A 20,077-nucleotide genomic window follows, 5' to 3' on the forward strand; every position below is an offset into this window, starting at 1 on the left:
ACCCGGAAGTGTCTCCGGACAGCGCTGGCCCCCGGCCTCTTAAGTGAGATGGGCGCACAACCCTAGAGTCGGACACGACTGGCCCATACGGGCAGGGGTACCTTTTTACCTTTAAGTTGTACTATGTTCAGTGGAGCCTACTCCCAGTTAAGTGTGCACAGAACTACTGTCATCCACTGCAATCTGTTGAATATTGTAACTGTAACAGAAGGCACACCCACCCAACTTTCTAATGAGGCACAAATAGGCAAACACCAATTTATCCTTCCTAAGTGCCTAGATCTGGACAAGGGCAAAGTCATCTGAGTCAGGGGATAGGCAGCCAAAGTCCAATTTGTAATTACTGGATCCTTCCCAACTACTCTATTCTGAACTTAAAAATGGAAAGCATAATGCTGGTGGTCAACAAAAGAGGTTTAATGACTGTCTCAAGGCAAATCTAAAAAAATGTAGTATAAACATCAACAATTGGGATACACTTGCCTGTGAGCGCTCCAATTGGAGAACAGCCTTTACCAAAGGTGTCATGGGCTTTGAAGACACTCAAACTCAGGACGCAAGGGAGAAACGTGCTAAGAGGAAGGCACGCTTGGCAAATCCACACCATGATCAACTCCCACCTGGAAACCTATGTCCCTGCTGTGGAAGGACATGTGGATCCAGAATTGGCCTCCAGTTACTTACAGACTCATTGTTAAAACCGTGTTTATGGAAGACAATCTTACTCAGCTATGAGTGATCGCCGAAGAGAGATGGTAGAAGGGTTAAAGCAGGTGAATGAGACCTGAGCCTATTTAGACATAATACTACTCAGTTTTGGATTTTGGGTTTTCAGAATGATTTGGTTCAGAAGGGGATAAACAATCACATAAAAAGAAAAAAAATCAGATGTTCTACAGTCACTCACAAATGGAGTATCTTCAGCTGATGTGCTCCTAACATAGGACGTGTTTTGGCATGGAATGGCAGAGCTTCCCCAAGGTAATGAAAGATTGTGACAAAAAAAATCTCAGTACCACCCTATTTGATGTAGGGTGTCAGAGGGTGCAATCCAGACTAATCTGTATCATAGGGTTGTTAAGAGGTTAAAATAGAAAGGGGGAGAACAACGTGCGTCACCTTGCAGTCCTTGGAAGAAAAGAGGGATATCAATGTAATAAATAAATAAAATTATTGACTTGTAAAAAGAAGGAAAATACTGAAACTCTATGTTCTCTGCAGAGGAAAAAGGTACATCAGTACTGATCAGTCATGACATTTGTCCCACAGTACAAAACTGGTGACTGACAAACCAATGATGTAAATTCAGATTCAGGGAAAATTCACTATCTTTCCTACATCAATGAAACTATCAAAGCGTGAGCCAAGCATAGGATTAAGATCAACTTCAGATTTAATCTGTAGCCTCATACTTTGTGAGAAACTATTAAGAAAACTATAGCTGCAAGAATGCTTTGAATTGAAAAAAGCTGCTTGTAAACTCTAGCAGAGCTTCACAAACTGAAAATACTCCTCCAGTAACCCTAAAGGTTCACATGTGTTATTTGGCTTGAAAATCATTTTCTGGAATCCAAAGAGCCTACATGAATTATACTCGGGGGCTGATTTATCTTTATAGCTATAGCCCCTGGAATATTGCTCTGGAGGATCCTCAGTCCTTCAGGAACACCTTCGAGTGGGGCACAAGGAGCTCTGGCAGGAAGAGGGAATAGCTAGCTAGGGTTGTGTGTGTAACACTTACACTCCCTCCCTCACCGCTCCAAATTAAAATGAAATAGATGGAAAACTGGCAACTTACCTTTAAATTTTCTGTAAAGTTGTCCAGGAATGCCTTTTTTTTTAAACTTTTATTCCTTTACACTGTAATCCTATACACATATATTCAGAAGTGCCCATGAGTTCAGTGGGGTATACTCCTAGATAAGTGGCACAGGATTGCAGCCACAGAATTATTTCCTACAGTGATCTCAAGTATTGAAGAACTGACTACCAAGAGGGGAAGACCTTCCTGTGGGTCCAAAGTAAGATGCAGGTGCCTGGCTAAATTTTAAAAGTTGAAACTTACAAAATATCTTTAAATATTCGTTATGATGATTCCCCCCCCCGGCAAACGGTCTTAGTTATTCACAGTATAGAAAGACAGGAAAGGATGACAAGGCAGATATTGGACTCAGAATAACACAGCTGTTGTTGTTGGGGGTGGGCTGGATTTACAGGCAACTTGAAGCCAGTTGCTGCAAGAAGAGAGTCTGCAACATTACAGAGTAAAAGAAAAATGGGAGGGATCTAATGGCTGACATTTGAAGCTGCAGCCCAAAAGCCAAACAAGTTCCAGGGGAATAAAGTGTTACTTCAGTGGCTAATAAAGTCTAAAACTGCTGAAATAGAAAAATAAGTGAATCCTGAATGGCCCCACAGAATTGCTAGAACAGGAAATGGGAACCTTAAACAGGCAGTGGAATTATGTTAAAGCAGCAGTGCTTTTTTTTATTTACTAGAAAGATTCATGGCTAAATTGGTAAATAATTCTTCTTCCTAATCGGCCAAAGAAAAGTCCAGAAACTGGAATTTAGCATGAGAAATAGCTTTGAAAAGATAACTAGCTCTATAACTAACCTTCTTCAACTGGCTTTTGTTTTGACTATGGCAGACCAACACGGCTACCTATCTGTAACTTCTTCAACTGGCAATTCATGGATGAATAATTAATTAATTACAATATGCCCAAGAAAGTGGGAACATCAAAAAGGGTATATAGACCTGAATTGTAGCAGTAGGACTAGTGGTGGTCGTGACTCAAAATGAAATCTGAAAAATAACTTAAAATAAGGAAGTGTTTCGCTTTGTTCCTAAATTATTATTTTTTAAAAACCTACCTCAATTGAGCCATGATACAGTTTATTGGCACAAAAACTTAATCATGAAGGGAAAGGGGGAGGATGCTCAATTCTCAGCTACACAAAGGATAAAATGATTTACATGTCCAAGTATTTTTAAACTTTTTGCATACAAAGTTTATCATACTCATATATTAAACTTGAAACAAATATTGCACTGTATTCATCTGCCTTATAGTCTTAAATGCAGGAGTATGTATAATGTTTGTAATATTATATTGTTTGGTTAACATTTCTTCATCATAGAACCTTAATTTTAAAATGTGTGTCTTCCAGAACAATAACAAAAAGGCCATAGCATCTGAATTACTTTCATTATTTTACCAATAATGTGAAAGGGAGTCTGATTCAACTCAAAAGCTCCGAAGAGTTTAAATGTACTGTAAAATTTCCAATGAACCAAAAAGAAAGACTGTAGGTATGGACCACCTAAGACAGATCAAAGATTTGAAACAAGAGAAACCAAGAAAAAAAGAAAATACTTGGGCTCAAGGCAGAGTAGAATGGAGTGCGTTCATTCAGCAGCACAGTCTTCAAATTTTAATAAATAAAAAAATCTGGTAATTTACTTTAGTGTCCTTGAAACTTAACAAGCTTAACAAGCTGAAACAAGCTTCTAGCAGCTTTATGCTGTGTAATGAGCCTAAACAAGAGATACAATAAGAGATACAGTGGTACCTCGCAAGACGAATGCCTCGCAAGACGAAAAACTCACAAGACGAAAGAGTTTTTGGTTTTTTGAGTTGCTTCGCAAGACGAATTTCCCAATGGGCTTGCTTCGCAAGACGAAAACATCTTGCAAGTTTGTTTCCTTTTTCTTAAAACAGTTGCGACTTGACTTCGAGGAGCAACTCGTGCTTCGCAAGACGAAAAAATCGCAAGACAAAAAAACTCGCAGAACGAATTAATTTCGTCTTGCGAGGCACCACTGTACTATTGTCCACTTTTCAGCTGATTGCAGAGAGGATGGAAAAATTAACATGTGTAGGACAATCTTTAAGAGGAAGTGAAAACAATGAGTAGTATACAGCTAACTTGTATCAGTGCAAGGATTTTCACTTGTGCAATTGAATTCCCTGCCTCCCCATGCCCCTCCCCAATTCGCTCCAGAAGTTTGGGGGAACCTCAAGAACACATTTGTGTGCTTATAAAAGCTATGGAATCTATGGAAGTGTTTCCTGTTTCAGACTTGTGTGTCCTGTTCCTACCTTGTCTCAACCTTGACTACAATGTCTGGAACATGTAGGCAGGGTCAATCTTCATCCTTCTCCAGTGGGAGGACCACCCTGCTCTCCCATGTTGGCCCTCCATAGTGAGCTACACAACCCTGAGACCAATCCTAGCTAGCTATTTAGATGTTGCTGATGGTCTGTTTAATAGCAGACTTCTTATATTCTCAGAGGAATCGGAGGATATGAATTAAGCTGCCTGCAGTAAATAACTTGGAGGTGCAGTTTGCTGCCAACATATCTAGTGAACATAGGAACTAGCCTGTAGTCCTTATCCCCAGGGCTTCTTAAGAAAGTCCCATGGAATTTTGCTTGGCATCCACCTCTGCTTACTCTTAACTATGGTTCCAGTCTGAGGTCCAATCTAGTTGAAATGAAAATGTAAAAATAAACCCCTACAAACAACCACAGAGCATAAGAAGAAGAATTTGCTACAAGGACAGCAAAAACCCAAAACTGGGTAAGATTGTCAGGTGGGAAGAAAAATACTGAGTCTTCACTTGGATTATTTACTCTATCTGCACTCTGCCCTTGCTGCTTATTCTCCAGGCCAACCAACACTGAGATGACTGGCTGAAGCATCTGCAGTTGAAAGTGTGGTTGTCTCACAAGTCTCAAGTTGAGTGATCTCCAGCAGTGCCGGCCTACGGGTAGCTCGGTTCCTTCTCCTTACCCCTTGCTAGTTACAAAAGGATAACCCTCATCTGGGAACTTCATTTGGGGCCTCAAAGTACAGTGGTACCTCGGGTTAAGTACTTAATTCGTTCTGGAGATCCGTTCTTAACCTGAAACTGTTCTTAACCTGAAGCACCACTTTAGCTAATGGGGCCTCCTGCTGCTGCCGCGCCGCCAGAGCACAATTTCTGTTCTCATCCTGAAGCAAAGTTCTTAACCCGAGGTAATATTTCTGGGTTAGCAGAGTCTGTAACCTGAAGTGTATGTAACCTGAAGCGTATGTAACCCGAGGTACCACTGTATGTGAATTTACATAATTGTAAACCTATTATACATTTTTCTGAATACAGTGGTACCTCTGGATGCGAACGGGATCCGTTCCGGAGCCCTGTTTGCATCCTGAAGCAAATGCACCCCGCATCTGCGGGTCGCAATTCGCCACTTCCGCGCATGCGCATGATGTCATTTTGAGCGTCTGCGCATGCGCAAGCAGCGAAACCCAGAAGTAACGCATTCTGTTACTTCCAGGTCACCGTGGAGCGCAACCCAAAAATGCTCAACCTGAAACATATTCAACCCGAGGTATGGCTGTATTTCAAAAAGATGGACACATAAACAGCAAGACAATTAAAAGAAATTAGAAATTTAATAAAATGCTTACCAATATTTTTAAAAGTAAACCAATAAAGAGTAGAACAACCACGAAGATTCAAATTCAGCACATTAGTATGCCACTTCAGCAAAATATTTCCGGCTATGTTATCTTTAATCTTCTCTTTTACTGCAGAAAAATTAATCTAAACAGAAAATATATTTCGATATAATTAACAACAAAGAGTTCTATACATTACAAATGTTAAGGTTCATTAAATCTGTCATCCTAAAAATACAAACAATTGTTTCACTTCTGGAAGGTGAGCAGTTCAGGAGAATCAAATGAAAATACATTGAAGTCCAATGACAACAGGATATGGGTAGAGATGTACAGGACAATATCTATGCTAAATCTAGGAATCTTCCCAATACAGAGGCAGAAATTATGTGCTTCATATGCCTACAAATGCCTAGTACTGGGGTAAAGTTTCAGCCCGCAATATTGTGGCACATTGGGATAGTACTTTTGGGGGGGTTGGGTGTAATCTTTCAATGAGATTGACACAAGATTTGATTTCTTCTTAATTTAAAACAAAGCTGAGTCACTACTCCAAGTCAGCTGCACTTGATGTCATTTCCATGAAACATTCTGGCCCCAATTTCCAAAGTGCTTGGCAGCCTAGCTACTGAGCACAGCTAAACAGCCACTTGAAGAAGCAGCTTGGCTTAGTTTTAAGCTTGAATAGAGAAATTCTCCTAAACTTGTGAAAGATGATATTCTAGGGAAGGGGGGGGGGATTATGCAGAGCCCTTCAAATGTTCATTGTTAGGAATCATTCACATTTACCATATTTATTCTTCACAAATTATTCATCTGTCTTTCACTGTTTTTCTAATCACTTTTGGGTTTTTTTACAGTCTTCTACAGTGGTGCCTCGCAAGACGCAATTAATTCCGCAAATCTCTTCGTCTTGCGGTTTTTTCATCTTGCGAAGCACGGCTATTAGCGGCTTAGCGGCTATTAGCGGCTATTAACGGCTTAGCGGCTTTAAACTCGCAAGAACTCGCAAGACGTTTCGTCTTGCGAAGCAAGCCCACAGGGAAATTCGTCTTGCGGAACGACTCAAAAAACGGAAAACCCTTTCGTCTAGCGAGTTTTTTGTCTTGCGAGGCATTCGTCTTGCGGGGCACCACTGTACTTATTTAGTTGTGGGCCAGATTCAACTAATGAGTCCTACTATTACAACAATGTACCAGTCATAATGCTCTTTGCCTTCTTGGGCTTCCCGCAGCTAATTAGTAATGTTGAGGCTTGCTTTTGCACAGTGGTAGCATATTCCTCCTGCACAGCCAATGAATGATGATTCTCACCCAGCAATCTTCAGCACCTGCTAAAGCAGCAGTGGTGCCCCCACCCCTTGACTGAGATCTAGGGTTCTGCACAAAAGATTTTGGGCTCAAACCCCATGCTTTTCCTTGACACTCCTGTCTGAACAGTCCTGGAAAGGCATGGGAGAGTGCATGAGGAAGGGAGAATTGGATAAAAATCTATCTCCAGCCTCTGTTGGATTGAAGCCCTTTTTCAAGAACAAAGGGGGCCCTCTAAAACTTTGCCATCAATTTAATTAACATTAATCCCTCAAACATAAGGGAAATACAATTTTTGATTAATTGGAATTGGAATATTAGATAGCCAAATCAAAATTAGTTTATCTCTATCCAAAATGCGTATGTTTAAATAAGAGGCTATAAGAAAATTACGTCTGTGCAACAATTCTAGCCAAAGCAATCATTATCATATGATACATAACTATTCTCTGACAGCACTATTAAATTTGAAGGACAATAGGCTAATTTAACAAGGAGAAACATTATTTATTGGGTTTTCTCTTCCATTCATTTTTTTAAAAAAAATTGGTACTAAATCTTGGTTTCAAGCATCTGTACTTACATTACTCCATACTGAACCCATTTGTGTCATTGCTTTCCAATTTCGGTTAACCTGAGCACATCTTGCCAAATCGATTATAGTTAAATAATGGAAGACCTAATTTCAAAACACAAAAACACAGTAACGTGCAAAGCATTACTTAAGCTTAAAACTTGTCCACTGTTGATCTTTAGCTTTTAGATTCCTCCTGGTTCAAAAAATATAGCTGCTGCATAGTGCTCTGCAATCCATGCCCTTTTCCAATTGCTGCATGTAATGTTTCTCCCACCACTGATAAGTCTTTTGGAGCAGCACTGTATCCAAGTATTCCTTTTTCAGATGTCTCATCACTCTAAAGTGTGACTAGGATATCTAATCCTATGACATTTAGGGTAACTACTCGGAGTGATTCACCTCTTGTCATTTTACAGTGAATATCCCTCCCCCAACCACGCCAACTCCCATTTTCTCCACAAGATCAACACTTAAAGGGATTCCTTTGTCTTAATGACCCCCCCCCCCACTTGAGCAGGGGGTCACTTCCACCTCTCCAACCTGGTGGGAGTCCACAGGGTGGATGTTTGCCATCGAGAAACCCAATGAACAGTAGGAAATATATATGTTCATTTCACTCCCCACCCCACCCACTGCCCCTGCTGCTTTGGGATAAAGTATACATAAGTGGCAGCTTAGTACTGTTTAAAAACTTAATAATGCAGATAGAACATTCTAACTGGAGAGTGTCCATAACAGATAAAAAGAACTATGTCTGAGGCTCCACTAATTGGGACTCAAATGGCTCTAACAACTTGACCAAAGCTCCTGCCCTGCACTTTTCCAGGTTCTGGCAAACCTACTATATCTGGTATCTGCTAGTCAATTTTGTGCCTTTTGCTGCCTTTAGGTTTCTCCCTTGTGGACATACCTGAGCCTTCAGAGAAGCTTGAATTAAACCTATTAAACTGTGCTTACTAACCTGGGCCACTGCTCTTTCTGGCAGTTTTGCCATATGATCTCTGCCAGATTTTATAGGTGGTGCTGATATATAATCTTCATGTGAATGTTTTAAAGAGTGACTTTTTTCTTTCTCCTGTTTTTCATGCTTTTCATGCCTTTCACGTTTTTCACGTTTCTCACCATGATAGTCAACACTAAGAAAATCTTCAGAATCTTCTACTATTTGCTGACAAATGTACACAAAAAGGACAACAAAGTTAACATTTTCTTTATTCAAACTACAGTCTGGTTTTGACAAATGTAAGAAATCAGTTCTCAAACTACATGAGACTTTAAATGTGTCTTTGCATCTAACATGATTTTTTTTTAAATATAAATTGCTTCAGTTAAGGGAGGTGATAATTAATGGGCATAGAACAGGCCTCAAAGGAAAATGTAACTTTCCTCCCCTACCGTGGTCCTGAGGAAAATTGCTTTTTTGAAGCTGTCACTTCCACTACAGCTTGGATCCCATTAGTTGTCATATTTCTCAGCTAATACAATTTGCACTGGAAAAATGGCTTTCACATGAAAACACATGGGCACAGCAAACCCAAACTATTTTTATTTAGAACTTTGAAACTGTGAAGGGTTAGGATGAACCAACTTTTTAAGCCAAATTAAATCTTCCACCCTTCCAGTTTTGTAGACTAGTACAGAACCGAAGAGTAGTAAACCCTGCTGCATGGTCTTATAGAAAAACAAAGTGGTTTCAGAATGAGATACGGTGGCCAATTTTTTTTCTGTATAAACTGTCCCATCTGTGCTGAACCTGTAAATCTCCTAATCTATGGACTACTGGGCAGTCATGAGGCACATAGTTTCTATGGGAAAGTATCAGTATTTGCTCACTTGCATTTTTAATTACATACTTTGCACTGTGCATACCCACTCAGATCAGAGCAGCTGGCAAAATGTAGTAAATAGAAGGGGAAGAAATAGAGGCAGGGAGAGATTTTACTTTATTGGGTTCCATGATCACTGCAGATGGTGACAGAAGTCACGAAATTAAAAGACGCCTGCTTCTTGGGAGAAAAACAATGACAAACCTAGACAGCATCTTAAAAAGCAGAGACATCACCTTGCCAATGAAGGTCCATATAGTTAAAGGTAAAGGTACCCCTGCCCGTACGGGCCAGTCTTGACAGACTCTAGGGTTGTGCGCTCATCTCACTCTATAGGCCAGGAGCCAGCGCTGTCCGCAGACACTTCCGGGTCACATGGCCAGCGTGACAAGCTGCATCTGGCGAGCCAGCGCAGCACACGGAACGCCGTTTACCTTCCCGCTGGTAAGCGGTCCCTATTTATCTACTTGCACCCGGAGGTGCTTTCGAACTGCTAGGTTGGCAGGCGCTGGGACCGAGCGACGGGAGCGCACTCCGCCGCGGAGATTCGAACCGCCGACCTTTCGATTGGCAAGTCCTAGGTGCTGAGGCTTTAACCCACAGCGCCACCCGCGTCCCTTCCATATAGTTAAAGCTATGGTTTTCCCAGTACAGTCATAACTCGGGTTACAGACGCTTCAGGTTGCGTTTTTTCGGTTACTTCCAGGTTACTTCCAGGTTTCGGTGGTCGCACATGCACAGAAGCACTAAATCATGCTTTGCACATGCGCAGAAGTGCCGAATTGCAACCTGCGCAGACGCGCTGCTGCGAGTTGCGGACGCTGCGAGTTGCGAACACTGCGAATTGCGAATGTATATCCCGCACAGATCACATTCGCAACCTGAGTGTCCACTGCAGTGATGTGTGGAAGTGAGAGCTGGACCATAAAGAAGGCTGATCGCCGAAGAATTGATGCTTTTGCATTATGGTGCTGGAGGAGACTCTTGAGAGTCCCATGGACTGCACAAGGAGAAGGGGACGACAGAGGACGAGATGGTTGGACAGTGTTCTCAAAGCTACTAATATGAGTTTGACCAAACTGCAGGAGACAGTGGAAGACAGGAGTGCCTGGCGTGCTCTGGGCCATGGGGTCACAACGAGTCAGACATAACTAAACAACAACAACAAAAATGAATTTCTAAAACATGTATTGGAAGAGCACAGAGATAATCAAAACATCATAGAAAACATACCTCACTGTATTTTTTAGCCTTTTTAGTAAAGCCAGTCTGTTTTCGCCAAGCCTTTAAGACAATCATCTGTAAAGAGAAATCAAAGATTCTCCCAAGCCTCCTTGCTGCTGCTGGATAAACAACATAAATGGAAAAGCAGGAACTTTATTAACAAGCAATAATTTCCATTACCTTTTGACTGAAGCAAGGAAGTTGGTTGACTTTCAAAAATGGTTCAGATAGTGATCTGAACCAGCAGTCTCCAAATTTTTTGAGTTTGGGGGCTTTTGTGGGAATTCTAAAATATCAATTTCATGGACAAAAAAACTGGTGATGTTCAGAACCCATCTACTCACAAATAACCAGGTAAAAGACATAAATATACTCAAAAACAAATAAACGAAGCCAAAAATAAGCAGGCCACGCCTCCCCCCAAAGCAGGCAACCCCCAACAAATAAACAGTCAAATAAACACATTTTTAAAACAATAGTAGTGGGGCCTTGGCAGGTACAAAGAGGAGAGGAGTCCAAGGGCACCATGGTGCCCACAGGCCTTCCATTAGGGACCCTGAGCAAACCACAGTTTTATCCTGGCCTGTTTTAACTACCGTATTTTTCGCTCTATAAGACGCACTTTTCCCCCTCCAAAAATGAAGGGGAAATGTGTGTGCGTCTTATGGGGCGAATGCAGGCTTTCGCTGAAGCCTGGAGAGCGAGAGGTGTCGGTGCGCACTGACACCTCTCGCTCTCCAGGCTCCAGGAAGCTATCCGCAAGCATTGCACGCCGGGGGAACTCCCTCCGGGCGTGCAAGGCTTGCGGGCGGCAGCCTGCAGCGCGGAGCACGGGGCGCCCTTCGGAGGACGCCCCGTGCTTCGCGCAGCTGTCCGCAAGCCTTGGGCGCCTGGGGGAACTCCCCCCGGCGCGCAAGGCTTGCGGGCGGCAGCCTGCAGCGCGGGGCGCCCTTCGGAGGACGCCCCGTGCTTCGCGCAGCTGTCCGCAAGCCTTGCGCGCCGGGGAGAACTCCCCCCGGCGCGCAAGGCTTGCAGGCAGCAGCCTGCAGCGCGGAGCGCGGGGCGCCCTTTGGAGGACGCCCCGTGCTTCGCGCAGCTGTCCGCAAGCCTTGGGCGCCTGGGGGAACTTCCCCCGGCGCGCAAGGCTTGCGGGCGGCAGCCTGCAGCGCGGAGTGCGGGGCGCCCTTTGGAGGACGCCCCGTGCTTCGCGCAGCTGTCCGCAAGCCTTGGGCGCCTGGGGGAACTCCCCCCAGCACGCAAGGCTTGCGGGCGGCAGCCTGCAGCGCGGAGCGCGGGGCGTCCTTCGGAGGACGCCCCGTTCTTTGCGCAGCTGTCCGCAAGCCTTGCGCGCCCAGGGGAACTCCCCCCCGGCGTGCACGGCTTGCGGGCGGCAGCCAGCAGCGCGGAGCACGGGGCGCCCTCCGTAGGAGGCTGCGGAGGGTGGCGCGGAGCTGACCGCGCTCCAGGGCTTCTTGCAGCTCCGCGCCACCCCCGGATCCCGGCGTGAAGCCGCGCGGGGCTGCGGAGGGTGGTGTGGAGCTGCCTGCGCTCCAGGGCTTCTTGCAGCTCCGCGCCACCCCCCGGATCCCGGCGTGAAGCCGCGCGGGGCTGCGGAGGGTGGTGTGGAGCTGCCTGCGCTCCAGGGCTTCTTGCAGCTCCGCGCCACCCCCCGGATCCCGGCGCGAAGCCGCGCGGGGCTGCGGAGGGTGGCACGGAGCTGCCTGCGCTCCAGGGCTTCTTGCAGCTCCGCGCCACCCCCCGGATCCCGGCGCGAAGCCGCGCGGGGCTGCGGAGGGTGGCACGGAGCTGCCTGCGCTCCAGGGCTTCTTGCAGCTCCGCGCCACCCCCCGGATCCCGGCGCGAAGCCGCGCAGGGCTGCGGAGGGTGGTGCGGAGCTGCCTGCGCTCCAGGGCTTCTTGCAGCTCCGCGCCACCCCCCGGATCCCAGCGCGAAGCCGCGCGGGGCTCCGGAGGGTGGCGCGGAGCTACCTGGGCTCCAGGGCTTCCTGCAGCTCTGCACCACCCTCTGGATCCTGGCGCGAAGCCGCGCGGGGCTCCGGAGGGTGGTGCGGAGCTGCCTGCGCTCCAGGGCTTCTTGCAGCTCCGCGCCACCCCCCGGATCCCAGCGCGAAGCCGCACGGGGCTCCGGAGAGTAGCGCAGAGCTGCCTGCATCCTGAAGCCTGGTGCGCGCTGAAGAGCGCCCCCGGGCTTCACGCACCTCTCCGCAAGCCTGGGGAGACCAGTGTGGCTCCCTAGGCTTGCGGATATCAGGCTGTTCTGGGGGCTGGGGTCGGGGGAAGCTTGGGCTTCCCCCGCGCTTGCCCCGTGCCTGGGGAGGGGAAAATTTTTTTTTCTTTATTCTCACCCCAAAAAATTAGGTGCGTCTTATGGGGCGATGCGTCCTATGGGGCGAAAAATACGGTAACTATAATAAAGATGGCTACCGTATTTTTCGCTCTATAAGACGCACTTTTCCCCTCCTAAAAATTAAGGGGAAATGTGTGTGCGTCTTATGGAGCGAATGCAGGCGGGAGGCTCAGCTCAGCGCTCCCTTTAATGAGCCACGTGGAGCGTGTGTGCGGCTCTTCGGGGCTTTTCCCCGAGAAGGGAGAAGGGCTGCCCTCCTCGAGGGAAAGCCCCCAAGAGCCGCACACACACTCCGTGCGCTCTTTAAGGGGAGTGCGGCTCTTAAGGGAGCCTTAGCCACGCACAGCCTCTCCCGGGCAGGAGATGAAGGGTCCCACTGCCCGGGAGAGGCTGCGTGCAGCTATCCTATAAGCTAGGACAGCCAGCGGGATCACTGCGCAGTGATCCCGCTTGCTGTCCTGGCTTATCGGATTCAGAATCCCCCCCCCCCTTGTTTTCCTCTTCCAAAAACTAGGTGTGCCTTATGGTCTGGCGCGTCTTATGGAGTGAAAAATAAGGTAATTTGATCTTCTGAACCAGGCCTCAAAGGAAATTGATGAGAAATTGGGTATTATTTCCTTCTTTTTTAACAAAATGGATTCAGATTTATGGTACTGTAATTTGCCTACTCATACACGTAGATATGAAAGAAGGGTTTATATCAGTGGTATTCTCACTCAACCAATGTTTTATCATATTTATCATATTGGTGAAGATGCTTGGAGACATGTTCTGTTGCATATGCTGACTTTGTGTGTGTGTGTGGAATACACACACACACACACACACATACATATCTATACAATATAAAATATAAAAAACTGATGTCATTTGATAGAAATCTAATCTTTAACCGTTGCCTGATATACAATGTAGGATAAGTAAACAGTTACTAGTAAAAGCAGCTAGATCTTTAAGGTCAAATAACAGAAAGTTTTTTGGCCTAGTGAAGTAGATATAAGAACCATTTAGGGGGGGGGAAGAATTATACTAATACATTTTTAAATGACTCTGGGCAAGCTGTAATGAATAAAAATGAAATATGCTTTTGGGACTTTGTAGCAGTCAAATAAAACCAATTATAGTGAGTCAAATCCCAATGTCAAAATGAATCTCACATTTTGAAAATACATCTAATGGTACTGTTCAAGAGGCCCAAGCAGCACCTATTGTGATCTATGAGATAGTAAATAGTTGTATCCAAATTGGCCACCTGTTAGTGCCAGACTTACTTTTGTGTTGTTCATGGCGAAACTTCACCCAATCGCTCCACTGCTGTAACTTTAATTTTAATTGTTTTTGTTCATAGAAGTGTTTTGCAAAAGCCATCTTTCTCTGAAAAATTTCCCTAGAAATTTTCCTCTTAGAACAATACTCTGTCCAGGCACTGCAATTATTAAGCCACAATAAACAATATATTAATGAAGTTTTTACCTGAATGAAAGAAAATAGGAAAATGTAATTTCATAGGAAGTATATGGGGAATATATACATCAATATATATATATATTAATTCAAACAAAACTTAAGGAGCAAATTGAAGGAACAATATATTTTTGTAACATTTTTCTTAAAATACCATGACTACCCAATATGTGACTTTGCACTAAATAGCTATTTAGTATGTGATCATGTTGAATTGGAAATGAAGTACACGTAATGTTTTTATATGCTAAAGGTAACCAAATACTTACTCAAAGCACATTCTCTTTAAGTTAATGCTATAAAAGTCCCATGCTCTATCACATAAATCCTCAGTCATCTAAAATGTAAATGCATAAATAAAATTGCATCAAAATGGAGAATATGTACACAAATAAAACTTTCTATGTTGGTATTGTCATATAATTAATTGTAAAATGTAATTGTACATTTGTTGACAGTTATGTTAAGAGATTGAACACTAGATTCGGCCCCCTCCAGATAATTATAACTAACTTCACTTCCATCGTCAGCTGTTACAATATTCTGATTGCATGAAATCAAACAATAATGCAACCAATGCAACTGAAATAGTTTAGATTGTGAAGTAAAAGGAAATTCAGCCATTGTTAAAGCAGTTCATTGTTTGAGGAAGTAAGTACAATACTCATGAGCCTATGCATTTGTAATAACAGTAATAACCACAGCTGCAGTTACTTCTTGTCCTTTTACACCAGGGTGGGCAGATCAAGATCTACTGGTAGATCTCTTGGGTAACTTGCAGTAGATCAGCAAGGATTCAGACTCCAAATTGCTTAACTATAAAGGTAAAGGCAAAGGGACCCCTGACCATTAGGTTCAGTCGTGACCGACTCTGGGGTTGCGGCGCTCATCTCGCTTTACTGGCCGAGGGAGCCGGTGCACAGCTTCCGGGTCATGTGCCCAGCATGACTAAACCGCTTCTGGTGAACCAGAGCAGTGCACGGAAATGCTGTTTACCTTCCCGCTGGAGTGGTACCTATTTATCTACTTGCACTTTGACATGCTTTTGAACTGCTAGGTTGGCAGGAGCAGGGACCGAGCAACAGGAGCTCACCCCGTCACGGGGATTTGAACCGCTGACCTTCTGATCAGCAAGTCCTAGGCTCTGTGGTTTAACCCACAGTGCCACCCGCGTCCCAACTATATAACTATAGACACACACAAAAAGGCTTCCCTCCTCTAAATTAGGTGGTTGAGATGAAAAAAGCTTTGTGGTGGGGTGGGGTGGAACAGAAATAGATTTTTGTGTGACAGGACTTTGAAGTTTGTTTTGGTATACAAATAATAAAATCCTGGACTATGCTGAGAATGGGCTTGCTCAGAAACATCCTGCCTTTTAGTTCAAAGTATGCTGCCCTCTTTCCTGCCACTATTTTGCACTTTGCTCTGGTCAATGGATCTCAGAGTTATAGTAAAATAACTAGGTTGAACCCGAAAGTCTGATGTCTGCCCATGATTGTTTTACAAAAACAAAAAACAAAAGCCACCTGCCTCTACTCTCTTTTGGGCACACTTTCCCCTCCAATCACTTACTGCTAGTTGAGATTATAAAAGGGTTAAACTGCCCTCCACAATACTGATGTGCTCAAAAGGTCCATATGAGGCACCAAAAAAGGACCGGAAAGCCCAAATTACTGGTGGCGCATTTTTGCCCATTAGGGGAACCGTACTGGCCACATGACCCAGAAAGCTGTCTGCGGACAAACGCTGGCTCCTCAGCCTGAAGTAAGATGAGTGCTGCGCTCCATAGTCGAGTTTGACTGGACTTAACCGTCCAGGGGTCCTTTAGCTTTAGCTTTACTGTTCCAATTGCACAATCCCTTTTCAGAACCTAAAATGAAAAGGATGCCAACAATCTGGAGGACCAACTGTAAGATTTAACTTGAAATTTTATTAAATTATTTCCTTATGCCATATTTTCTGGCAGCACAATCTTGATCATGTTTATCCAGATGTCCCTCTGAGTTTAATGGGTACAGAGTAGCTGCTGCTTTATATTATGAGGTCTTTGGGAGTAGGGATCTTTTTTCCTCTCAATACTTTCAGACAAAGCAAAGTATGAATCCAAAAAAAGTACAATTCTTTGTAAAACACATTTGAGGATAGCAACTGTTCTTACTCCACTCAGAGTTAGCCAAAAAGGTTTAGAAATACTTACTAGTTGATCATCATCCAGTCCCAAAAGGGTGTGTAAATATGTATCTGAAATCGCTTTTAGTCTTAGACTTAGGTCTGGATCAATACACGTGTCCCTGGCGGGGAGTATAATAATATTACTTTTTGTATGCATCACATGATTACATAAGTTTCCATTTTCCGTTAACACTAATAGCACCACTATTAAATTATACTGTATTAGTGAACCATAGTTTTAAAGGTGATTTCCAGATGATCTGTTTATTGAGCATTCATTCTGATTTGTTTGCAGGGAGACTAGATGATGTTAGCTATTTATTGAGCATTCATTTTGATTTATTTGCAATTAGATGATGTTATCCCACACTTTCCAGTGCATTTCCCCATGTCATTTTCCTTGTAAACTGTTTGAATGGGAGGCAAGGGGAAGCAGATTTGTTGTGCAACTGAATTCAATCAATTTTGTGCAACCTGATTCTACTAGTATGTGACTGAATCCTAACCTAAAAGTGTGTGTTTGGAAGTGCCCCAAACAATTTTTCAGGTAACTAACACTTAATGTTGTGTTCAGAGACATTGGTCACATTTGTATGTAATTATAGGCCAAACATTTGCTGTTTATTAGGAATAAGCAGCATGCTGGTGCATATCACCCTTGGTGTGAGTGGGATAGACAAACCTAAAAGCTTTGGTCCTCTGTTACATCCTAACCAGCCTGAAACCCTGGGGCAACAAATAATGATGCTTCCTGGTTTGTTTGCTTGGACTCTTGCCAGAGGAGCAACGAATAGGCAGCATTCACCAGCACACTGCTTATTCCTAATAAACTGCAATAAGCCAGAAAGTCTGGCATATCATTACACATGAATGCAGCCACTGTTAAATATTTATGGAATGAAATAAAAACAATAAATGTTACTACACCATGGGAAACACTGTTTTCCAAAAATCCAACTTTACTGCTGATATATTTTAAACAGTCCATTATTTTGACAATTCTAATTCTTCTATGGTAATGTTGAAAAAAGTTTTTCGTATAGATAAAATGTAAAGCCTCTGTCTGCATATCCTTGCCGGGGGTGGGGGGTGAAGCAAATTGGACAGAACCATTCCAAATATTGTTCATTTCTGAACAATTCTGAAACACATTCAAGCACTCTCCAAGAATAACTTGCAGAAATAACTTTTAAATTATCGCTTTTGTTGCTTGGCACAAAAGCAATTAAAAACTGAAACAATTCAGAAATTGAACTACAGTTCATTATTGCTATTTTCCCTATCTGGTTTCTTTCATCTTATCTCAAACTTTAACACATGGGCTGCCAATGTAGTGACTCAAAGTGTACATTTATTTTAGTTACTATTTTAAGACATCTATATACTACTTAATTTGCATTTCTAAGCAGAAAATTCAGAAATAAAACATGTCCCTGGAGGGGCCTTCCCACAAGGTCCCATCCACATGGAAATTATGCTTAAACCAGCAGGTCAAGAGCACTTCATGGTACTAGTACTGCAGAAGGAAGAAGATGCCAAAATTCTAAACCTCACCTAGAAGTGAACTGATCATGACAATGGTGGTCACAGAGATGCCCCCTACATTCAGACAACCATCTCACCATACAGAACAATGACATATGTTCTGCCTTGTATGTTGGGAGCACTGGCAACTTGAGACTGTCTTATGGTTGCCATGGAAGTAATGAGATCTGAAGTAGAACTAGAGGTGGTCTCACCATGGATGCTGAAGTTAACCAGAACTACTTTTCCTGGGTTCCTCCGACCCCAAACTCAAGGACTTGTTTTCAATTAGAGTGAAAAATGTAAGAAAAACATTAACACAAAACAGAAAGAACAGAAAAGCATTCCTCTGCCTTCACTTCATCTCTGCAGTAGAGTAGGATAAAGCTGTAGAACTTTTTTGTATTCCCACTCACTTCAGGATTGAACCCTAAATAACATTTCCCCATATTTCAGTATTCTACAGCTTGCCACGCTATTTATAGTCTACACAGACAAAATATCATACATACCATAAAATACTATATAGACCTTTTTCCATTACTTCTTTGAGCTTTTCTTCTAAAAACCTGAGTGGATCATCTGGACGCATAGCTAGCAGACCACACAACAGGGCCTGCAATGAAAAATCCACATTTGGAATTGTAATAAATATAACAAATATACTTGTATAAAAGTATAAGACAAACTTTTAAATATTATTACCTTTATACATTCTTCTGAAAGCATTATGAGTGGCTGGGGCAACCCAATCAGATTGGCGGGGTACAAATAAAATAAATAAAATAAAAGTAAAATGATATAAAAATATTTTGTCCCTATTTAAATTGAATAGACAATATTTTTCTAAGCCATTTCATTTTGGTAAATAAATGAAAACGTGTTTATTTTACAGTTGCTTTCTTCAAAATAGTTCCCTCATCCAGCTCCTCTCATCAAAGCTATCATACAAACTAAACCAGTTACACTGTGATTTCAACTAACATGCAGCTCCATGATCCTCTGATGCCTGCTTCATTGATTTATAAAAGCTAGTCTGTAAATTGTGTTCTTTAATCATAACTTGATTCTTACTGGACATGTCCTTTTTGTGGGATCAATATCAGCCTCAAATAACCAGCATGCTTAGCTCTAGTTAATGGTTGAGGCCATGAAGTAAACAGTCCTCCCAGGCTTAGCTAGGTCCCACCCCGACATCTTGGCAGAAAAGGTTAGCAAAGCCTTTGTTCATTCTCTTCCACCATGTGAATCCAACCAGAAAGGGCATCTGGGCCGATCACTTAAAGCCCAGACCACATGAATTCAGCAAGCCATATTTGTGTTTCTATCAAATAATTTAGAAACATTTACCAATTTTGAAACTAAACTGTACTGTGTGTTTCCTTGCTGCTCCTTGGAAAAGCACATAAATTTGACCTTTAAAGAGTTTGTAAGTAAACCAATTTTTAATTTACCAAACCTGTGGTCTCTTTGACAGCTAGGGGAAAGAAAATTAGAAGGGTAATAATAATAATAATACCTGGTTTTATATCTGACTGGGTTAAAAGGTCTAGCAGCCTATATTTCCACGCTTTATTTTGCTGCATGTTTTGTGATTATAAATCTCTACTGGGGCTCTTTCACCAAGAGTATTTGTCCCAAAAGCTGGATCTAAGCATTCTGCGAATTCTTCTTTTATTTTTATTTTTAACCAGTTACAAAACCAACATTTAACATATACCCTTTCTCACAAACTGAACATTTCACTTACCAAAGAAAGGTATATTTTTCATTTCATGAAATGTTAAGCTATTTTTTAAAAATGTAGAGCCAGTATGAGGAATCCAGTGCAAAATCACAAGCTTGTAAAAGGAGAGTAGCTACAGTAGTGGTGCGATTTTAAATGCTAGGAAGCTCTCTTCTTGGAGAGAGGCCAAATGCAGTGCTCCAGGCCCCACTATCCAGCTTTTAGTTTCTTCCCCAGTCACATCTCCCACCAGCTCTGCTCTGCATCAGCCTCAAATGCTTTTGCCTGTTTGGAATGTGTCCTTGAAATGTGATAATGCCTCTTGCTTGTCTGGATCAACTATGGAGTGTTGTGTGGGTAGAAACTTGTGATGTGTGACTGGAATGTAGCCTTCTGTCCAAAGGTAAGAGTCACATCCATTGAGCTACCTGCTT

General features: G+C 43.0%; 1 protein-coding gene across 1 annotated transcript in view; it reads right to left on the reverse strand.

Moving 5' to 3' along the window:
• Positions 1-20,077, reverse strand: part of FBXL13 (F-box and leucine rich repeat protein 13) — a 72,621-nt gene that overhangs the window by 49,644 nt on the left and 2,900 nt on the right. Inside the window, exons 2-9 of the mRNA XM_028745696.2 lie at positions 18,430-18,533; positions 16,419-16,512; positions 14,491-14,558; positions 14,029-14,183; positions 10,400-10,509; positions 8,302-8,508; positions 7,347-7,442; positions 5,463-5,598 (exon numbers count right to left, since the gene is read on the reverse strand). Coding sequence (XP_028601529.2) covers positions 5,463-5,598; positions 7,347-7,442; positions 8,302-8,508; positions 10,400-10,509; positions 14,029-14,183; positions 14,491-14,558; positions 16,419-16,512; positions 18,430-18,533 — 970 coding nt within the window. The remainder of the gene's footprint in view (positions 1-5,462; positions 5,599-7,346; positions 7,443-8,301; positions 8,509-10,399; positions 10,510-14,028; positions 14,184-14,490; positions 14,559-16,418; positions 16,513-18,429; positions 18,534-20,077) is intronic.

This window comes from Podarcis muralis, chromosome 10 (assembly GCF_964188315.1).
Source record: "Podarcis muralis chromosome 10, rPodMur119.hap1.1, whole genome shotgun sequence".
In the NCBI taxonomy this organism is placed as follows: domain Eukaryota; kingdom Metazoa; phylum Chordata; class Lepidosauria; order Squamata; family Lacertidae; genus Podarcis; species Podarcis muralis.